This window comes from Arachis hypogaea, chromosome 10 (genome assembly GCF_003086295.3).
Source record: "Arachis hypogaea cultivar Tifrunner chromosome 10, arahy.Tifrunner.gnm2.J5K5, whole genome shotgun sequence".
NCBI lineage: Eukaryota > Viridiplantae > Streptophyta > Magnoliopsida > Fabales > Fabaceae > Arachis > Arachis hypogaea.
Window position 1 is genome coordinate 110,800,477 of NC_092045.1, and position 20,376 is coordinate 110,820,852.

A 20,376-nucleotide genomic window follows, 5' to 3' on the forward strand; every position below is an offset into this window, starting at 1 on the left:
GGAGTGAATGCATATAAATCGTATGAAAGCAATTCGATCCTTATACAAGAAAACCAAAAATAAATCGAATTAGAGGCATTCGAATTATAACGAGAAACGTTATAAGTAAATCAAATTAGGGTAGTTGGATTTACCTAGGGCTGGAAGTAAGTCGAGCTGAGCCAAGTTAGACCAAGCTCAAGCTCGACGCACAAAAATTGAGCTTGACTCACGGCTCGACTCATTAACAATCGAGCCTATTTCTTAAGCTCAAGCTCGACTCACCGAAAGCACACAAGCTGGCTCGAGCTCACGAGCTAGCTTAAATAATAGAAATATAAATACATAATCTATAATTCTATAGCAATAAATTATAACTTATATATTTTAAAAAATATTTAAAAAGCTCAATTTTATATATTGTTATCTATCAATAAATTATAAAATTTTTATTTATGTCCTACATCAAAATTATATGTAAAAAATAAATATAAAATTTTAAATAATTAAGATCATTAATATATATATATATATATATATATATATATATATATAATATTAAAAGTATAGATTAAATGCATATAGCTTAAACTCGACTCATTTAATTTATGAGCTCAATTTTAAGTACAAACTTGGCTCACTAGCTCACGAGCTTAGCTAATCGAGCTATTAACGAGTCGAGGTCAAGCTAGCTCATGAGCTGGCTTGACTCACTTCCAGCCCTAGATTTACCTTTCAACTCTCTCCCTTCTTATAAATTTAAATTTTCTAATTCGATTTACTATATAAGACTAAGCTTTCTCTCTTTTTCGCTCTAGTAAATTGAATTAAGTGAATTTGTTTTACTTCGATACTTGAAAATTGAATTACCTTAATTCGATTTATATGTAAATACTTCAATCGAGTTAGTCCAATTCGATTTATATAGATCTATTTATAAGAGGCGTGTAACTAGTTTTTATTAAGAATATTTGTATAAATTTCATTTCAATTAATTTATTGATGTAAATTATCCTAAAATATAGCAGTATTTTAATATTGAGCCATCTATTTTTTTAATTATATATTAAAAATATGAATAAAATAAACACAAAAACTTAAATTTTTTGTTTTATTTTAAAAGCACAATTAAATCTTTATTCTTATACAAATTTGTTATTAGCTTAATGGGAATACTCTTCCATGTGTAACACGATGACACTTCTAATTTCTTGACTAACAATGTTAAGAAATTACCTCACACTCTTTTAATGAAACTTTGTGAATATAATTAAAAGTGTGAAATTCAGAATTCTCCCGTACAATACAAGCACAATTGTTTTTGTTTAGACTTTAGATGCATAACATTCAAACTTCCACGGAGTACGCACATGTAATTTCATTATGGCATTACAAGAGTGCATGTCATATGCATATGAAAGAACACGTGTCATTGATATGAGTCATCTTTTTTATAGAGTAAAACACTTACATAAACTAAAGAAAAACTCAATTTTACATGGATCATTCAAAACAGAAAACGGTATGTAGATATCCTTATATATATTTTTATGTAAATCGAATTAAATCAATTTGAATTATACAATATAATAATAAATCAAATTATTCTGTATTAAATTATTGGGATATCATATAAATCGAAATAATTTAAATAAGTAAGGTTAATTTACTAAGAAATACACATGATTCGACATCACCCATAGTAAATCGATACACCTTATTTCAATTTAGCTCATAGATTTTGCACATAGTAAATAGATACACCCTATTCGATTTAGCTCATAACTTTTGCACATAATAAATTGAATTGGGTAAATTCGAATTACACCACTAGTAAATCGATAAAGGCTGATTCGATTTATGCCCATCGTGCTTCCAAGATAAATCTACACACCTTGATTTGATTTACATGCAAAATCCTATATATAGAATTTGAATTCACTTGTTTCGAATTACATTTTATCATATCATACCCCACCAAAACGAAAAATACAGAGGAGACATTACGGAAATAGAAGACGACTTAAATCGAATCTATCGGTTAGACGGAGTCGTCTATATTGCTAGTAGCGTGCATGAAGAGGTTAGTAAATAAAATTTAATTTTTTTATTTTCTTTAAGAAATAAAGAATTGTTAATGATATTAAATGGCTTAGAACTTGATTATTAGAATTATTAGAATCTTCAAACGTCAATTAGTAGTTAGAATATTGATTTAGGGGTAGTAATATGTTAGAAGATTGAAATCACAAATGCATGTTGTATTGAAATAAATAGTATGACCACAATCTAATCAATTATGCGTCAAATAATTTGTTATTGTTATTATATTAAAATATTAATATAAAAAGGTCCTTGATTAAATTTAGAGATTTATCATTGTGATAGTGATCATAATATTGAGAGATAAATCTTTTATAATGTAATCTAAATTGTTCTTGGTCATAGGATTATTAAAAAGGACATTATAATCCAAAAAGATCAAAATATATATATATATATATATATATATATATATATATATATATAATGATTTTCATTGGATGAAGATTAATAGATCTCATTTATTAAATTATATATATATATATGGTGCAATATATGACCATTGAATTGACTCACTTTGAGAATTTCTAATGGTTATAATTACCGGATATTTGTCAATAGGATATTCTCAAAATAAATATAGTAGTAGAGTTTTTTTGACTTGCGACTATCATAGTAATTGACAATGTATTTATTATACTTTGATTCCAGATATCTAATACCCTAGGGTGCTAGTTGAATGGACATTGGATATGATTTAAATACTTGTAGAATTGATGATTATTCAATAAAGAATCCGTTAACTCTCGGTAAAGAGTTTGAGCTCTATAATTATAATGACTGAGATGAATAAAATATTGGCTAAGGGGATTGAATGAATGAAGAAATGAGTTTCTTAAGTCATTCACAGTTTATTATAATAATGATAACAAGTTAGAGTTTGACAATTAAACCATACTCTAAGAGTTAACCAAGAGTTGGAAAGATCAAGGAATTATACTTTGTTCTTCTCGAGTTCTTAGTAAAAATATATTATTTCATACTATCGGGTTGTTAAGAAGTGTTGCTAGACGCCAACCTTAATTAGTAAATTTAGTATGACTAATTTACTACCCGCTTAGTATTGAACCTATGGGGTCACACACTAACGAATATTCTAATTTTTGCTGTAAAATTATTTAATTATTATTTTGATTTGATCAAATAAATAAAATTAATTTAAATAGAATATTATTTTATTCTTTGCTAGCGCCAAGAATATAATAATAGTATGATCATTGAGAATATTAAATGGAGAATAATTAGTTATTCTATTTCTAAATTTGAATTCTAAATTTGGATGAGATCCTAATTGATTCTATTTCAAATTGAGTTACAATATGATTCATAAATTTAAAAGAATCAAGCTTAAAAATAACAAGATATGATTTAAATTTGAATTGAGATTTAGATTTGAAATCAGTAACAAATCTCATACTATATATATGTATGCCAAGCGTAGAGAAATCATAGAAGAGAATCAAACACAAGAGTTTTATTCCTTTACCTCACATATAAACGTATGTGAACCTAATTCTTGGAGAAGAATTTTATGGTGTGCAAAGAGTTGCAAGAGGTTTTTAAATTTAGATCATATGTCCATTGGTCAAGGAATTGACAGCAAAGGTTGGTCTCGGTGTGTATACCCATAGCGCCTTCGTATCATCAAAGGAGAAAGTGATTTTTATTAGCGTACATACAGGTATTTAGATCTTATCTATATATTATTTTTGAATAAAATTTAAGCATAAAATAGATCTTTAGGATTACCTTCTTTTCTTTCCTGCGTGTTATGAACACATGGTATTTCTTCATGTTGGATGAGGGGTAAATACGTATGTTAAACTGTAGATTTAACAGGTTTGGTTAGAGTTTGTAAGTTTTTACTGTTAGAAGTTTAACGAGGTTAGAAATTTTATTGGAGTTTAATTTAATTTTGATTTAATTTAATTTTATTTAAATTAATTTATATTTTAAGTGTTGGATTAACTAGGCAGTAGAATATTAGCAATAATTTAGAATGATTTAATTTTTTAAAAATTGAATTATCAAATTTTAGATTAACGAGACACTACAACTTTAGTTATAAAGTAAAGGGTTTAGTTTTCCGTCGAAAATACTAGATTAACTATGTTCCGATAGAATTTAATGTAATTTTCGTTAAAGTATTTTTTTATTAGAATTATCTGTTCTAGGTGATTTTTTTCTCTAAAGTGTTATGGTTCTAAGAGAATTATTTCATTGTCATGCAGTTCCACCAATATATCACGAGCATGAGGAGGCAGCATAGTATGCTGTTAGATGATAGGATCATGTCGTACATGCAGATGATTGGCCTGTCCCATGTTGCGAGGCTCAACGACTACTGTTTTAGGTTGGATGAGCCATTAGTGAGTGCATTTGTTAAGAAATGGCGTCCAGAGACGCATACATTTCATCTGTCATTCGGGAAGTGCACAATTACGCTACAAGATGTAGCGTACCAGCTAGGGCTCTCCATCAACGGACAATATGTCAATGGATGTCTAACGGACTTCAAGCGGTATATCAACGGTGGTCGTCCAGCATGGGCATGGTTCGAGGAGATACTAGGTGTGTTGCTGCTGGCAAACTGCATCAACAAGATCATTATGAGGTGCACTTGGATGTAGGAGGCATTCAATGACCTTCCCGAGGGCGTAAACGAGGAGACAGTCAGGAGGTACGCGAGAGCGTCCATCATGATGCTATTATCGATGCAGCTCTTCGTTGACAAGTCCGGTACATGCATGCATATTAGATGGCTGCCATACGTAGTGAGATTAGAGGACATGGGTAGTTAGCCGCTCTATCGTGATTATACTGGTGGTTACCAACAGGTACATGGTTAAGTTGGTCGGTCCTTTGTAGCTCCTCCAATCATGGATCTTTTGGCGGTTTCCGGGTTTTAGGCCTGATGGGTTGACGCATTTCATTGGCAATTGGCTTCGAGATACTCAACATTAATACTTATTCTGTGGGTCATTATTTTTCGGTTTATGCCTGTTGTGGATAATATGTGTTGGGTCGCAGGTTGTCAGGTTATCAGCCAACACCGAGCGAGAAGGGACCTCGAGTCGTACACTGCAGACTGAGGATAGATTTACTTCGGGCTACGGATGTGAGTGTTAAATATTGCCTGTTTTTATTGTGCAGTTATGTTGTCTACTTACTGTTCATGCTGTCTTTGGAGGACTAATTCTCTTTACAATTTGTGTGGATACCATACAGCTCGCCGGATGTCATGCAAGTGGTGCATCCCAAGATACTGGAGCCACGTCACACGGCGTTATGGAGAACCATGATGAAATTGATCTACTTTGCTGTCATAAAATGGCATCAAGTGGATCAGATGCTACCACAGCTTGGAGGAGTACGACATCGGTCACGACCCGCACTCAACATTGATTTCTTGATGTCGAAGGATGGCAGAGTCGGTGATTGGTGGTTTCCTACTACCTTACAGCGTTGGCGCACTCATTGGACCAACAGGGCACAACATTTGTTACGATTTGATGTTGTTCCAGATCCAGGACTGTCTCAAGAGTATTTAGAGTGGTGGCATCAGTATGGTAGGCGATTCTTATCGCCTGAGCTATTCCTCGGAGACCCCAGAGCAAGCGCAATCATAGCTGAGGCATTGTAGAGAGTTCTAGGATAGGCTCTACAGATGGACCAGGTGCCTGATGTTCCGGACAATCGTCGTGTTGAGTGGAGACGTCGTGTCGACATACGTTCCAGTCAGTGTGAGTGGAGGTGGCTCGACGTTCCATTGATGCATTTTATGACTCTTTTCAATCTCCATAAATCTGAGCCCCGACCTTCTGCTTAGCCAACCAAATCCTCTTGTAAGTCGGTCTAAAACTGAAATGTGCCTCTGTTGCATTCAGTAGTACCTTGATTGATACGGCAGCATCAACTCTAATCTTAGGCAGTATGAAGGTCGAGATCACATGGTAATCAAGCATCCTATGATCATTCGATATCGACGTGGTCAGACAAGTATGAGGTCTATTGTACCGTTTTACCTCCCAAATACCTCTGCGCTGGTGGAAACTGATACAAAACAACCGTGTGCACCCATTTCCAAATTCCTTACACTTTCCATAGTACTTGCGATGATTGGATTCCAACACTTTGTACTCAACCCCATGTCGAATGCTATAAGTTTTCACGCTTAACACGACCTCCTCTTTATCCTGAAATTACTGACCGACTTGGAACTCAGCTAGTCCTCCTATATCCTGTGTATCTCTGGCCCTAAATCCAACAGGCACGCCAAGTACCCCCTGCTGTCTCATGGTATCTAAGTCCAAAGTTGAAAAGTGTGGGGGTACTGTTGAGTTTCTGAACTAGCCGCTCCACCACCCCCAGCCGGATTACTCCTCACTATGTCATCATCGCTATCATCAGCAATCATTGCAAGCTCCAAATAATCATCATCATCATCCTGTAGTACATCTTTCACACCATTCAATGTTCCACCCTATTCAAAAACTGATACCACATTAGGAGTACCGGCCATTGCAATCGCAAGCTCATCGAAGAGTCAAGTATCACCTATTTCTCTATCACGATTGCGGTTTAGATCATCTGCTAAGGACGAGGTGGCAACCAAAACTGCCTCAAGTACAATCACGGGCACAGATGAAGAGATACCAACAGACATTGAACTAGAGCAGGCAACCATTGCTGAAGGTTGAGGATTCTGGTTCAAACCTCCTGAATTATAGACCACATCTATAAACTTGGCCAATATTTTAGGGCTCCTCACCTTGGAAAACTGCCGACGACAATGGAACAAAACTTGCAAATCTTCGTCACTGCCTATGACGAAGGAATCGTACTTCACATCATCCCGCAACACGAAAATCAAAATTCTATAGAATAACTTCTCCACCCGTTTCACGCGTTGCATTCCCAATTTTTGAATTATAGTATTCTGAAACTCGGTGAAACTCATTGAAGATTTGAAAAAAATACTAAGCGGATCCTTATCAATAAATTTAATTGCAGAACACATTTTTTTTAATAAACCATCTGTAGTGCATCAGAACTAAATAACAATCATCACTAGTCATTGTGACTTTTACTCTAATGAATCCATAACGTTTTGATCGTTTTTATATAGGAACCAATTCTTGTAAATCGAATTAGTTGAATTCGATTTATATAACTTAGTGGGTATCATAATAATTCGAATTAAGTAGACTCGATTTATTTTAATTATTTTAAACATTAAATTAAAACAGCATGTATCGTTTTACTTTTTGATCCCTTCTTCTTATAAATCAATGTAGGTTATTTCGATTTACTAATGCTATTAGTAAATCGAGTCTAACTCGTTTAATTTACTTGTTTTTTTGATAAATCAATCTTATTTAATTTCATTTACATTGTACATTTGTAACTTGAATTTATTAGTTTCGATTTATATAAATTTGTTTTTAAAACGGGACATGCATGTAACGTTTTGAATTTTGGGACTTTAGTGTAATATCGGGTGGTATTGTTTATATGATTTATCCCAAATTTGTTATTAGATTAATGAGCATAGTCTTCCATGTATAACACGATGAAACTTCTAATTTGTTGACTAACAATGTTAAGAAAGTGCCTCACACTCTTTAATGAAACTTTGTGAATATAATTAAAAGTGTGAAATTCAGAATTCTCCCGTACAATACAAGCACAATTGTTTTCGTTTAGACTTTAGACGCATAATATTCAAACTTCCATGGAGTATGTACCTGTAATTTCACTATGGCATTACAAGAGTGCATCAGTCATATCCCATATGAAAGAACACGTGTCATTGATATGAGTCATGCCTTTTGATTTCTTTACTGTGAATTTATTACAAAGTAACATTATTTCTTGCATGGTCTAAAACAAATAGTCAAACACTACAATTATTCAACTGTTGAAATGACATGTCCTATTTTAATTTAACCCGTATATATTCTTCATAACATGATTTATATCCATTTCATTTTCAAAGATAGGAGTGTAACAAATTACCACCACTACTGCTTTAACTTGAATACGAAAACATACATTAAATTGTCTCTAAGTAAAGAATTAGTCGTTATGAAACATAATGTTTTAAAAGTATTTTGTTATTGTTATTAATCACTCCATCTTCTTTATGCAGAAAATATCTTCCTCTTCATTAGTAAGTTATAACCCATGTGGGTCATTAGCTATATAATCTTACTATTACCAACAATATTTTTATTAATTTTTGTCAACTCTTATTTATAATTATGTTTAATAAAAATATCTTTATAAATATATTTTTTAGAAGTGTCTTTATATATATATATATATTTAAAATATAATAATTAATTATTATTAATAATAAATTGACAGATAATATATTAATATTTTATACTTTTTCTGAAGTATGATATGTCACACAAAATAACGCGTTATTTAAGAATTCAAACAAAGTTGGATAATTAAACTTTCAATTTTTTGAAGTATTCATCGAGATTTTTTTTGGTGACTAAGTATTCATCAAGATTGAAGATTATAAATAGGCCCCTTATAAATATCTATTAAGTTCAAGTACTCAAATAGCACGACATGTCAATTGACTTTTTTTAAACTAAAAATAAAAATAAAATATGAAAAAGTACAAAATATAAATATGTAAAGTTAAAAACCTTTAGATTATGTGCAAATTCCATTAAATAATCATGCTTAACTTATCAATTTTATATTTCATCAACTTATATAAGTTAAATAAATATCAACTATATTATATAGGGATACATGTTCGAATATGGTAAATTCTCAAAGTGATCTGTTGTACACTAAAATCATTCTAAAAATTTTAGAATTACACCATTTATATTAGAAAATTAGTAAAAATACACCACATTAGTTGTTAGTCCATTTTTCGTTAACAATTCACTTACGTGACTTAATAACGTAGATTTTTAGTGATATGTGTCACATTATAGTTTGATCACGTATAATATAATTATTAGTCATTTAATAATATATTGATATGACTAGTTATATCACGTGTCACAATATTATTTGACCACATATTAGTTTATGCACATATCATAATATTATTCATTATTCACGTGTTAGCGGATGCATTAAATTAATCCTTAATTTTACACTAAATGATCTATTTTAAAATTAACAACTTTATAGTGTTAGGAATGTCGGCTAAACCAGTTCGAATTAACTATTTTGTATATAAAGAATTTAAAATTATTTCTTTTACATGTGAAAATTGCTTTTTTATATATATATAAACTAGTTTAAATCAGTGTTTAAAAGTTAAATAGCTTTTTATCTTTGTAATTTTGTTAAATTAATAATCAAAATAAAAAATCACCATATAATAAATTAATTTAAAACTAAATTGCTATGTAAAAAAATGATTTGGTGCATTTTCAAATTATTTAAAATGTTTGGTCAGAAATTGAAAAACTGTATCTTAAATACCTCTATCGGATCCATATATATATTTTTGTAATAAATAATTTTGTTACACGAATTAAAAACATAATACCACATGCTACTTTGTCCCCTAATCCCTTATTTGAATGTTCATGTTTCAGGTTCAATTTGTGGTCTAAGAAATGAATTTGCCCCACTGCTTTTAGTTTGATTGGACAAATGAATTGTAAGACTGGTCCACACTCCACGCACTTATAATGTAACCAAGCCAATGACAGAGAAGAAGAAGAAGAAGGTAGGCAATGTGTCTGTGTGCGCACATAAATATTAAATAGACAGCACTGTTGGGCCGACTGTGGAGACTGTGGAGAGCTCTCGATAAGATGAGAAGATTTTTTTAGATGTGGGATTAACTTCAACACTTCTCACACTAAGCATCAATTCCCCTCTAGCTCCTCCACCACCATAAGTATTCGTCCATCACACCGCCGTAAAATACCGCGAGACACGCCGTCGATACCATTTTGTTGGGCCGACCGTGGAGAGCTCTCGACAACCGGGGAGACTTCGGGAAGGAATCAAATGAGAGAACATAAGATGAGAAGACACCACATCCAACTCAAAACCTTAAGGTATCAAGTTAATGGGTCTCTCATCTTATAAACTCCTCACTCTTCCATACTTTTTTAGATGTGAGACTAACTTCAACACTCCTCACACTTGCAATACTAACAATAACCACTAAAACCCACGAAAACAACGTGTTGTCCTCCGCCACAATTACTGTTACAGATATTTTTAACTTTTTCCAAAGTAAATAGGGTTTATCTCTCTCTTATCATAACAAGATAGGTTAAGATTACACACTAATTTTTTTTATTAAAAATATAAAAATTTAAATTTTAATGTATTTATTAAAAATTTAAAATTTTTTATTGATGATAATTTTATTATATATCCTAGGACACATATTAATTTAATCTGTGTTTTAAAAGGTAATTTATTAACTTGTGTTTTAAGAATTACATGTTAAAAATTATAAATTAAAATTTATTTTATTAAAAATACAAAAAAAGTTAATGTGTATAGACAACGGCTTTATTGAAGGTGAAAATTCAGGTGCAGTCGACTTCACGTGAAATTGATAACTGAGAGTCATTAGATAATTTGATTGATTTGATTAAATTTTCATTTAAAATCAACTATTAATTTTACGTGAAGTCAACTGCACATGAGTTTTCATCTTTATTGAATTGTTGAAAATACAAAAAAGTTAATGTATATAGACAATAAAAGTTATTTTATTGAATTATTTTATTACTCTTCATTTTAGAATAATTTTTTGTTTCACTTTTTGAATTTATTAAAAAGTTTTTTTTTACTGAAGACAGAAAAACTCAAACTCGCAACCTTTTACTGTACTATTTGAGTTATAATTCGTTGGTGAATTTATTAAAAAGTTAATGTATATAGACAATAAAAAATTAATGTATTTAGACGGTTAGACCATTTATTATTTAGATATATTAACTTTTCAATAAATACAAAAAGTATAAACAACAATTATTTTAAACTTAAAAAATATATTATTTAATAAAAGGTATTAAATAAATAAATTAATTAAATTTTAATTAAATTTTTTTTCCTTGTCCATCTTCTCTTTTTACTTTAACTAGTTTTTGTTGGGCCAACAAGTTAAAAAATTAAATTAATTTTGCAATGTTGCATAAGATGGATCCAGAGAGAAAGAGTCATAGGATGACATAATAAGTATCTTCGTCAAATTGGAAAAGAATGCATGCGATACCCCAACAATCCAGGATCGACAACGCATCGTACCTCGTCCTTCTCAACCAATAACAACTCGATAAAACCCTTATACCACAACAAAATATTAACCTATCATTTTCTCTCCTTTCGGCTCTCCTTTCCTTTCACCTTTCATTTCGTAATATATAATCATCACTTCATTATATATTTTTTTTTGTTGTGCATGGTATCTCCTAATTCAACAGATTAATAATTAATTCGTTATGAATATAAACTCATTTAAGAGTTTGTTATTAGTTAATAAATTGGTACGTATATAAAGTAGAATTCGAACCTCTAACACTTAGATAAAAAATTATGAATTTAGATCACATACATTATCGTAGGTGTAAAAGTATATTACACACATCTCTTCAATTATGTATTATTTTTACATCAATGAAAAACTATTTTAAATATAGATACGATTTTTACTAAAACTCTTTTACTACTATAGTTAAGTACACATCAAAATTTAATTAAAGAAAAATGATTCTTATAATTTTACCATGATACTCATACATGCATCTATCTCATTAGTTATTCTCACTCTCCTTTTTTCTTTATTTTTTTCTCCTATATTGTATGTTTGCCTAGATTTTATATAAATATTTCATTTAAATATCATTTTGAGAATAATTATATTAAATATATAATAAAATTAACTTTTTAATATAAAATATATATTAAAAATAAATTAAATTACATATATTTATACAAAAATACTTTGATATTTAAATTTTTGTTTTGGGAATCACTAGAGGTGGCCACAAAAGGAACTCCATTTTGTGGTTGCTTGGAAATGCATTATTTTCCTTGTTTGTCAAAAATTAAGGTGAATGAATGAGATGAGAGCCCTCATAAACTATCTTCACTTTCTATTCTCTCTAGCCTCTAGAAGCCTGTTATTATTATTATTATTGTTAGGTTTAATTATTCTGTTGGTCCTATAGTTTCACGAAATTTTCAATTAGGTCCCTATACTTTTTTTTTAATTGAGTCCTTGCGCCAAAAATAATTTTTAATTGGGTTCCTACACTTTTTTTCATTTTATTTAGGTTTCTATATCAATTCTTTTTTTTAGCTGGATCCCTATAAAATTAAGTCAATTACTACTAAAAGGGACTTAATTGAAAAAAAATTTAGTGCAGAGACCTAATTAAAAAGAAAAAAAATATAGAAATCTAATTAAAAATTTTATGAAATTATAAGGATCAACAGAATAATTAAACCTTATTGTTATTATTATTATCATCATTATTATTATTTGAGTTTTGCTAAGTAGACAATAATTTTTGTGAACAATGTGAATAATAAACTTTAAAATTAGTCCAATAAAATAAAAATATATTACACCTCTAAATTATCCATCTAAATCTTAATATTAAAATAACCATTCACATACCTACTAAATTAAACATATGATTTTTTCACATTATTTAATATTTTCATCGTCCCCTGTACTTTTCCTTATTATTTACTCTCTATCTATCTCTCTCTACTATGATTCCCTGCTTATTATTGCTTGGTTTTCACTCTAACTTATTTATTAGGTTGGTGTGTGGTGGTGTTGATATAAAAAGAGAAGGGGGAAGAAAAGAAGGAATAAAAATAGAGTGATGGGAAGAGGGAAGGTGGAGTTGAAGCAGATAGAGAACAAGATCAGGCGTCAAGTAACGTTCTCGAAACGGAAAACGGGGCTGAAGAAGAAAGCGCATGAAATCTCCCTTCTCTGTGATGCTCAACTTGCATTCATTATCTTCAACACCACAGGCAAACTCTCTCACTTTTCATCTCATTCCAGGTTTTCTAAATCTATTCCCTTTTTCTCTCTAATTTATGTATTCTTCACTTCATATTCGTCGTAAATTCAATTTTTCTAAAATTTAATAACAGCACATAATATAAATAGTTATATCTTCAATATATTTTCTCAATCAACTTTTTTTTAATTTATTTAAAGTATTTTTTTATTAAATATCAAATTTTAAATTTTTTAAATATAAAATTTTGATATTATATCATAAAATTATTTTTTTTATTTTTTTAATTTAAACTAATAAAATGAGACAACATGAATAATTATGTCTCTGTTAGATTCAGATTTTTTTCTCTTTTTGTTTTTTTTTTTAATTTACTCTCTGCAAAGCAATTATTATTATTGTTATTGTTGTACGGACGTTGTTGCAAGTCTTTTTCTTCTCTATGTATTATGAAGGGTGTGATTTTAGCTTTATGCCTTTATCTTTATCACCATCGTATATAATGACTATAATCTCATGAAAACACACAAGTATATTGTTTCATGAAACAACTATATGTTAATTCCTTTCTCAATATATATATTATTCTGCACGTAATTTTGTTTTCCAGTCAATTTCGCTATAAATTTAATTTTTTATTACCATATAAACTAGTTCATAAATAACTGTTATTTCAGATATTCTAATTCACAGATAATTTACCAACAAATTTTGCTACACTTGAAAATTAGTAGATCTAGATTGTTTTTTTTTTTTTTTGGAATGCATTCTGAGCACAAATAACACCAAAAAAATAGTGCAAAAGAATACAAAAAATAATAGCAAAACTAACATAGAAATATTAATAAACAGAAAGAACCAATAGACTGTTTATAAGATAAATATAAAAAATTTATATGTATAAAAAAATTAACTATTAAATCAGTTATTATATTTGTATATAAAAATATATGATATTTAATTTATTTTAATATATATTTTATATAATTAACTGATTTTATAGTTGATTTTTTTATACACATGATATAATTAAATGTTGAAGCATTTTGAAAATTTTTTTAGGAACCAACTTGATTTATGAATATTGTTCCAGTAACAACATTTTAAACATTAACCTCATTATACTATATGTTTCTATTTGTAAGGCTTTTAAGGTAATAAACAATAGTTAAACAAAATTTGTTTGATATATAAGTATTATTCAATATATGAATCTTATTCTTATGGTGATCTTATCCATATGATTATTCTATGTTCCATTTCTTACTCTCTTTTTGTATACCTTCCCCTCCCAGTGGGGTTTTGGTACACTTAAATTTTGAGTGACCCGGATTAACTTAAAAGCCAATGGCACCATGCCTAATTTTTTTTTTTTATTTATAATTCTTATTTAATTTTCATTTGTGAAACAGCGTGGAAAACATCCTTGAACGATATGAGAGACATGTTAATGCATTGAAAATCAATGGAGGTGAAAGTGGATCACAGGTACTAATACTTTATTCAAGAAACATACTTTTCTAATTGGTATATTATTAATTTTCCAATTTTATTGTTATTGCTAGTGTATGTGTGTATAACATAGTTTTTCTGTTAGGAGTTACTTAGATAAAGACGTTGAAAATATTTTTTTATAAAGATATTTTTTAATAATTAAAATTTAATATATATAATCGATTAAATCGTATTTTTTTGTCAAAATTAGGCTAGACAAATTGATTTGATCGAAAAATGGCGAATTAAATCTTGAACTGGTCTAAATTAATATTTTTTTATAAAAATGACTACAATATCTTATTATAAAAAATGACTAAAATACTTCTATTATATATATATATATATATTAATTTTGAGAATCCTAAATTTTAGTCTTTTATTTTTCTATCGTAGGGTTAGGATTTAGAATTTTTAAAATTAATATATATATATATATATAAATAATAAAAATATTTTAATCATTCTCTATAATAAAAGTATTATAGTCATTTTTTATAAAAAATAATATTAATTTAGATTAATTCAAAATTTGATTCATTATTTTTTCGATTAAATCAATTTGTTTAACTTAATTTTAATAAAATTAATATAATTTAATCAGTTATATATGTTAAATTTTAATTACTAAAAAATATAAAAAAAAAACTTTTTAGCCGTCTTTGTCTGCCTCCCTTTTATGTTATCCTCTCTTTCTATATATAGTGCACAATATCCCCAACACAACTCTTTCTCAATAGCTTGCTATCTCTTCAAGTTGTGTTTGCCATATCTTTTAAATCAAATATTCTTCCAAACTTTCTTTTATCTTATCTTCCATTTTTTTTAATTTGAATTTTCAATTTCCTTAAAGTTTTATAATAATATCTTATTTTCAATGTTCATGAGAGATAATTAATTCGCCTGAAATCATGCAAAATAAATGAGAATAGATATTAATTTAAAATTTAAAATTTAATTTTAAATCATGTATGTTCACATTATTTTTTTATGAATTGCCTATACTTTAGAATATTTTGTTATATTATTGAAAAAATATTATTCATTAATTAGAATATATTTATGATATGATATAATTCTCAGGTAAAATGAAAAAATAAATATTTTTTAAAGATTATATTATTTAATATATATATATATATATATATATATATATATATATATATATATATATATATATATATATATATATATATATATATATATGGTGGAGTCTAAGGTGACTATCATTCTATGATTGTTATATATACAATGATAATATTTAAAAAATATTACTAAAATTAATATAATATTTTTTATATTTTCGACATTTTTATTTTTTATTTTTTTATATTAAAATATTATTTTAATTTTAACAATACAGCTGCCATAATTATAACCAGTATATATATATATTAGTCTTTGCGATTATTTAAGTCTCAACCAGTAATAATCTAGAATGATTTTAATTTATTGTAGGGAAACTATGCATTGGAATGTTTGAACACTACAGCAAATACGGAGGATAGCGGCCGTTGATTGGTGGCTGTTTATCAAACTGCCACAAAATTAGTTAGATAGGCGTGGTTATAGTAGCGGTTTGCGCTTCAGCTACAAAAGAAACCAAGATAGCGGCGATTCTTCCCAACTACCGGAAATCAAATAAAAAAGAGAGCCAAAAACCCACAGTGCCTCGTCACTCACTTGACCAAGTTCAGAGCTCTCTGAATGACTCCCCCTTCTCCAACCCTAGCTTCTCCTCGACCACCAACGCAGCGCCATCATCGATCATCACCCCAGCGTCTCCGTCAGAACCACAGAACCACCACCGTCATGTTCTTCTTCTTCTTTCCTTCTTTCTTCTTCTTCTTCCACCTTTGCCGAACAACTCCCGCAAAAATCATTTCTCTCTTTCTCTTCCCCTGTCTCTTGCCTTCTTTGTCTCGCCGTTGGCTACCATCCTGCGCCGTCGCGACCATCTTCTTCTCCTCCTTACAACCTCGCATTGTGGCTCTGTAACTCGCCCCTACCTCACTCATTTCCAGCCGCAGAATCAGAACAGGGCCACTCCAGTTCCAGCGTGTTCAGACGCAGCAGCGGCTGGTCACTGCCACTGCATCCCTCTCTCCTATGCTCTTGCTCTATTCTTCGACTCAGGTTCTCAGATTTCTCCTATGTTTTAGTTAATTTAGGATTAGTTATATGTTGATTCTAGTGTTAATTTAATTTGGTTATGATTATTTGCCGTTATTAGTTGAGTTTAAGTTAGAATTAGGATTTTCTGATTAGAATTAGTGTTAATTTATACATAGTTAAACATGCTGTTAAAAGCTTCTTGAGTTTGAATTTCAATTTGTTTGGATCGATTGACTGATACTTTACTGAGTCACTGTGAAATGCTGCTGATTTTTCATGTCATTGGTGCTGAATTTTGAATTGGTGTTGCAAAGAATAATTTTTAGTGCTATTTTATGTTGTTTATGCTTTTGCATGCCAAATGTTCGACAATATGCCAAATGTTTGCAGTTTACAGACGTGAAACCAAAATCCGAATTATCTTCATTTGAAAGTAAGTCTTAGAATCTAAATCATCTCAGAAGGTATATTTTCCCTCTTTTGGTTCATTATGATCTACTTCTTATGTGATCATCATAAATTATATTAAGTACAAAATTTCTTAATTGTGTAGTATGTTCTGCTTTAATTGGCCTTATGCTCCAATGGCATGATCTTCTACCATACTTAATACTGCAAAAGTATTTTATTTTTATTTATTTTTTTCTAATTGATGGATACCCACATCCTCTAGGAAGAACTGTCTAGATAGTAAGTTTTCAGTGCCAACACTATGCCTCTTTTCATTATTAAAGTTAGCTACATGAATGTGTTTTGAAAGTGATTAGAATTAGAAAGTAAATTAGAAAGTAAATTAGATGTGTTCATTTTCTAAAGCCACCCTTTGGAGCATATATATTTTTTATATTTCAAGTGATTCATATTTTAATATTTTAGAAAGACAATGTATGTCTTTGCATATAATTCACTGATGATTTCTATTTGGAATCAAACTTTATAAGTCAAAAGAATTAAATGTATAATGAATTAAAAGTTTTTAATGTATTGAAATTTTAAGAGTTTGTTCTCTATGAAGAGAACTTTATTTTTAGTATATTAAATTACTCTTAAGGAACTTTGTTTACATTTTCTTTTTCTTCTTTTAATAGCTTTACTGAAACAAGAATGAATAGTTATCAAATATCAATCTTACTGTGCGTGCCCTCTTATATCAATTTTGATTCTTTGTAGTTTTGGTTTTGTTTTGCTATGTTTTATTATTTCACATACTAAAGACCTCATCGGCCATCACTAATCACAATAACAGCCTTGGATAAATGAGGGACCATCTATATCATAATCTTCAGAGTCTTTGGATGCTTATTTACTATTTTGCTTGCATTGCTTCGCTACCAACACAAAAGAATACCACAAATGGGAATGCAACAAACACAACCTAAGTTAATGCATACCACTACCTTAGACACACTCATAAATTGTGTAAAGATGCTAACAAGGAACACATCGATTTAGAACAGCAGCTCAACCATAGAAAACGTTAATTCCAATCTTGTAAGAGAAACCATGGTTTGGAATTGCATTTCACCCCCACGGTCTAGACCCATCACAGATATAATCCTCAGATGTCAGAAGTCAACTATTTTTGTTTGTCTTATACTTTAATGAATGAAATTGTTGCAATGTCATTCACTAAAACCAAAACTAGTGCAGGTGGTATTTATAAGTGTGCTGTTTTAGTTTCACTTTCATATTATTTCTTAGGTATGTTTCGCATTTTAAAGTACTAGTAGGTTAGTTTTATTGTCATAGTCATCAGTGATAATAAGGGATTATTACATGATAGGTGTTCTTGGCCTTTTATCATTAATTTGATTTTCTAACAATGATGCCATGACTCCTGCCAAGAACAAGAGCACAGCTGGTTTTGATTTGGCGAAAGCCTGATAATGGATCCAGGCCAGACTAACAGTCTATAGATTTCCACCCTCCACAGTTGATATAGTTGGAGATTCTTTAGGTATGTTTCCCTCTTCTTTTACCTTACATCCAATCATTAAATATATGCAGCACATTTTGGAAAAAATAGCCCAAATTCATGAAGTACTCCAATGGTTTAACTTATAAGAAACTCAGAAACTCATTAAACATGGCTGTTGTATTTACCTGGTGAATTGGATATAGCTCCAGTATCTTAATCCATGTACAGCTTATTGTTTTATAAGCTCCCACAATTTAAAATCAGAAGCAGCTGCACAAATAATAAAAAGGGAGAAAAAGGAAAAGACATAGCTCAAAAATGTGAACAGAAAAAATCAGACATCAGAAAACACCACCACCCTCCTTAAATCAAAGAACGTTTGGAGCATAATTTTTAAAATATTAAAAAAATCTGGAAAATATTTCACACCTATTCTCCTGGTAATTGTTGACTTTATATGATGTTTAAGTTACTGTTGATAAAGCAGAAGATTTCATGGAAAACTATATTTGCATGATAATTTTACAAGTCCAACCCTGCTTATATTTTCATGATAATTTTGCAAGTCCAGCTTATTTCTAAATAAACCTGTTTCTTTTTTTTTTCTTTTTTTTTCCATTGGCAGGTACAAGGCCTACCAGCTGTAACTGAAACTGTAGGACCTTGACAAAAGGTAATTACTTTTATTTGGCTTATACTTTATTGAGATCCATAGTAAGGGCCTTGTTTGCAAATTTTCTTATGGCATAAATGTTTGTGTAGGTGCGTGAGCAAAGAGAAAACATAGAATTCACATCCTTGTGATTTTATCATTTATTATGGATATTTTGTTATTATTCACTTCTGGTTTGTTCTTTTTAGTTTGATTTATTCTGAATTTTCTTTCTATGAACTTTGAAATTGGTTTAGCTCGTTTTTTGTATCCATTAATTGTTTTGCTTCATCGATGAAGGGAAAAAAAGCTCAATAGAAAATCTGTCTTGTATATTTCCATCAGTAAGTTATATACCATGATGTTGTTGTGTTGTGTTGTGTGCTGCTAAATTTTCATTTCAAAGCTTATGAAATTGTGTTGAATGTAGAACATTGGACAAAACTATTTCAAACTTGGATACGGAGTTAGCTTCTGCAAAGGCAGCTCAGGAGTCAATTCGCAATGGCGCTTCTCTATCAGAAGATATATAAAAGCAACTTAATCAACTCCTAAGAGAAGGTACGTCATGGTCATTGGAATCAACACTGCTTTTATTAGCAGGAAAAGAAGAGACTCTGTCCACCAATCCTGGATGCCTCAAGGTTCATAATTTGATCCATCAATCCTAGTATTCTGCCACCATTTTCGCAAAATTCATTGTGGTTTATGATTATCTATTCTTGTCGTAACATGAAAATAGGTGAGAGAAGAAAGAAGCTAGAGGAAGAGAAATGCATTATCATCAGATGTGTATCTGGTCATGTGTAAACTATCTCATTTCTCTTTTGTAATTTCTATGATTTTGTAATTAGTCATAGGAAGAGAAATGCTTAAATTATATCATGATTGCAATTTCTAAATAAAAAACTAGAGATTGTGTAATAGAACTCTTTGTGAATTGATTTTGTAGGATCATGTTGAAGGATACCTTGCTATCAGCAAACCAAATGTATCTTTAAAATTAAACAAAAAATTAGTGTTTTTTAAAAGGAAAATCTAAATTTTTTTTTAAATTTGTATTGAAATTAGCGGCGGTTTTATAACCGCCGCAAACAGTTCTAATGGAAAAATGTAAGAACATT

At 29.8% G+C, this 20,376-nt stretch overlaps 1 protein-coding gene across 10 annotated transcripts; it reads left to right on the forward strand.

Moving 5' to 3' along the window:
- The first annotated feature begins 12,851 nt into the window (after nucleotides 1-12,851).
- Nucleotides 12,852-20,237, forward strand: LOC112716552 (agamous-like MADS-box protein AP1). Of its 10 annotated transcripts, XM_072205448.1 has the most exons (8): nucleotides 12,852-13,114; nucleotides 14,486-14,561; nucleotides 16,026-16,703; nucleotides 17,073-17,115; nucleotides 18,528-18,639; nucleotides 19,226-19,273; nucleotides 19,683-19,896; nucleotides 19,995-20,237. In XM_072205448.1, exons 1-3 carry the CDS (start codon nucleotides 12,930-12,932, stop codon nucleotides 16,083-16,085), a joined length of 321 nt encoding a protein of 106 aa, XP_072061549.1. In that variant the 5' UTR covers nucleotides 12,852-12,929; the 3' UTR covers nucleotides 16,086-16,703; nucleotides 17,073-17,115; nucleotides 18,528-18,639; nucleotides 19,226-19,273; nucleotides 19,683-19,896; nucleotides 19,995-20,237. The 10 variants fall into 10 exon arrangements, with proteins under 10 accessions (XP_072061549.1, XP_072061545.1, XP_072061543.1 ...); XM_072205444.1 differs by having other exon boundaries at nucleotides 16,026-17,115; XM_072205442.1 differs by having other exon boundaries at nucleotides 17,073-18,639.
- Nucleotides 20,238-20,376: the final 139 nt, after the last annotated feature.

What these genes read in the sequence shown, in the direction of transcription:
- LOC112716552 (XM_072205439.1), top strand. Translation starts at nt 12,930, where the DNA reads ATGGGAAGAGGGAAGGTGGAGTTGAAGCAGATAGAGAACAAGATCAGG. An exon ending in CACTTTTCATCTCATTCCAG is followed by an intron (nt 13,115 to 14,485) that starts GTTTTCTAAATC and finishes TTTGTGAAACAG; the next exon opens with CGTGGAAAACATCCTTGAAC. An exon ending in GAGGTGAAAGTGGATCACAG is followed by an intron (nt 14,562 to 16,025) that starts GTACTAATACTT and finishes AATTTATTGTAG; the next exon opens with GGAAACTATGCATTGGAATG.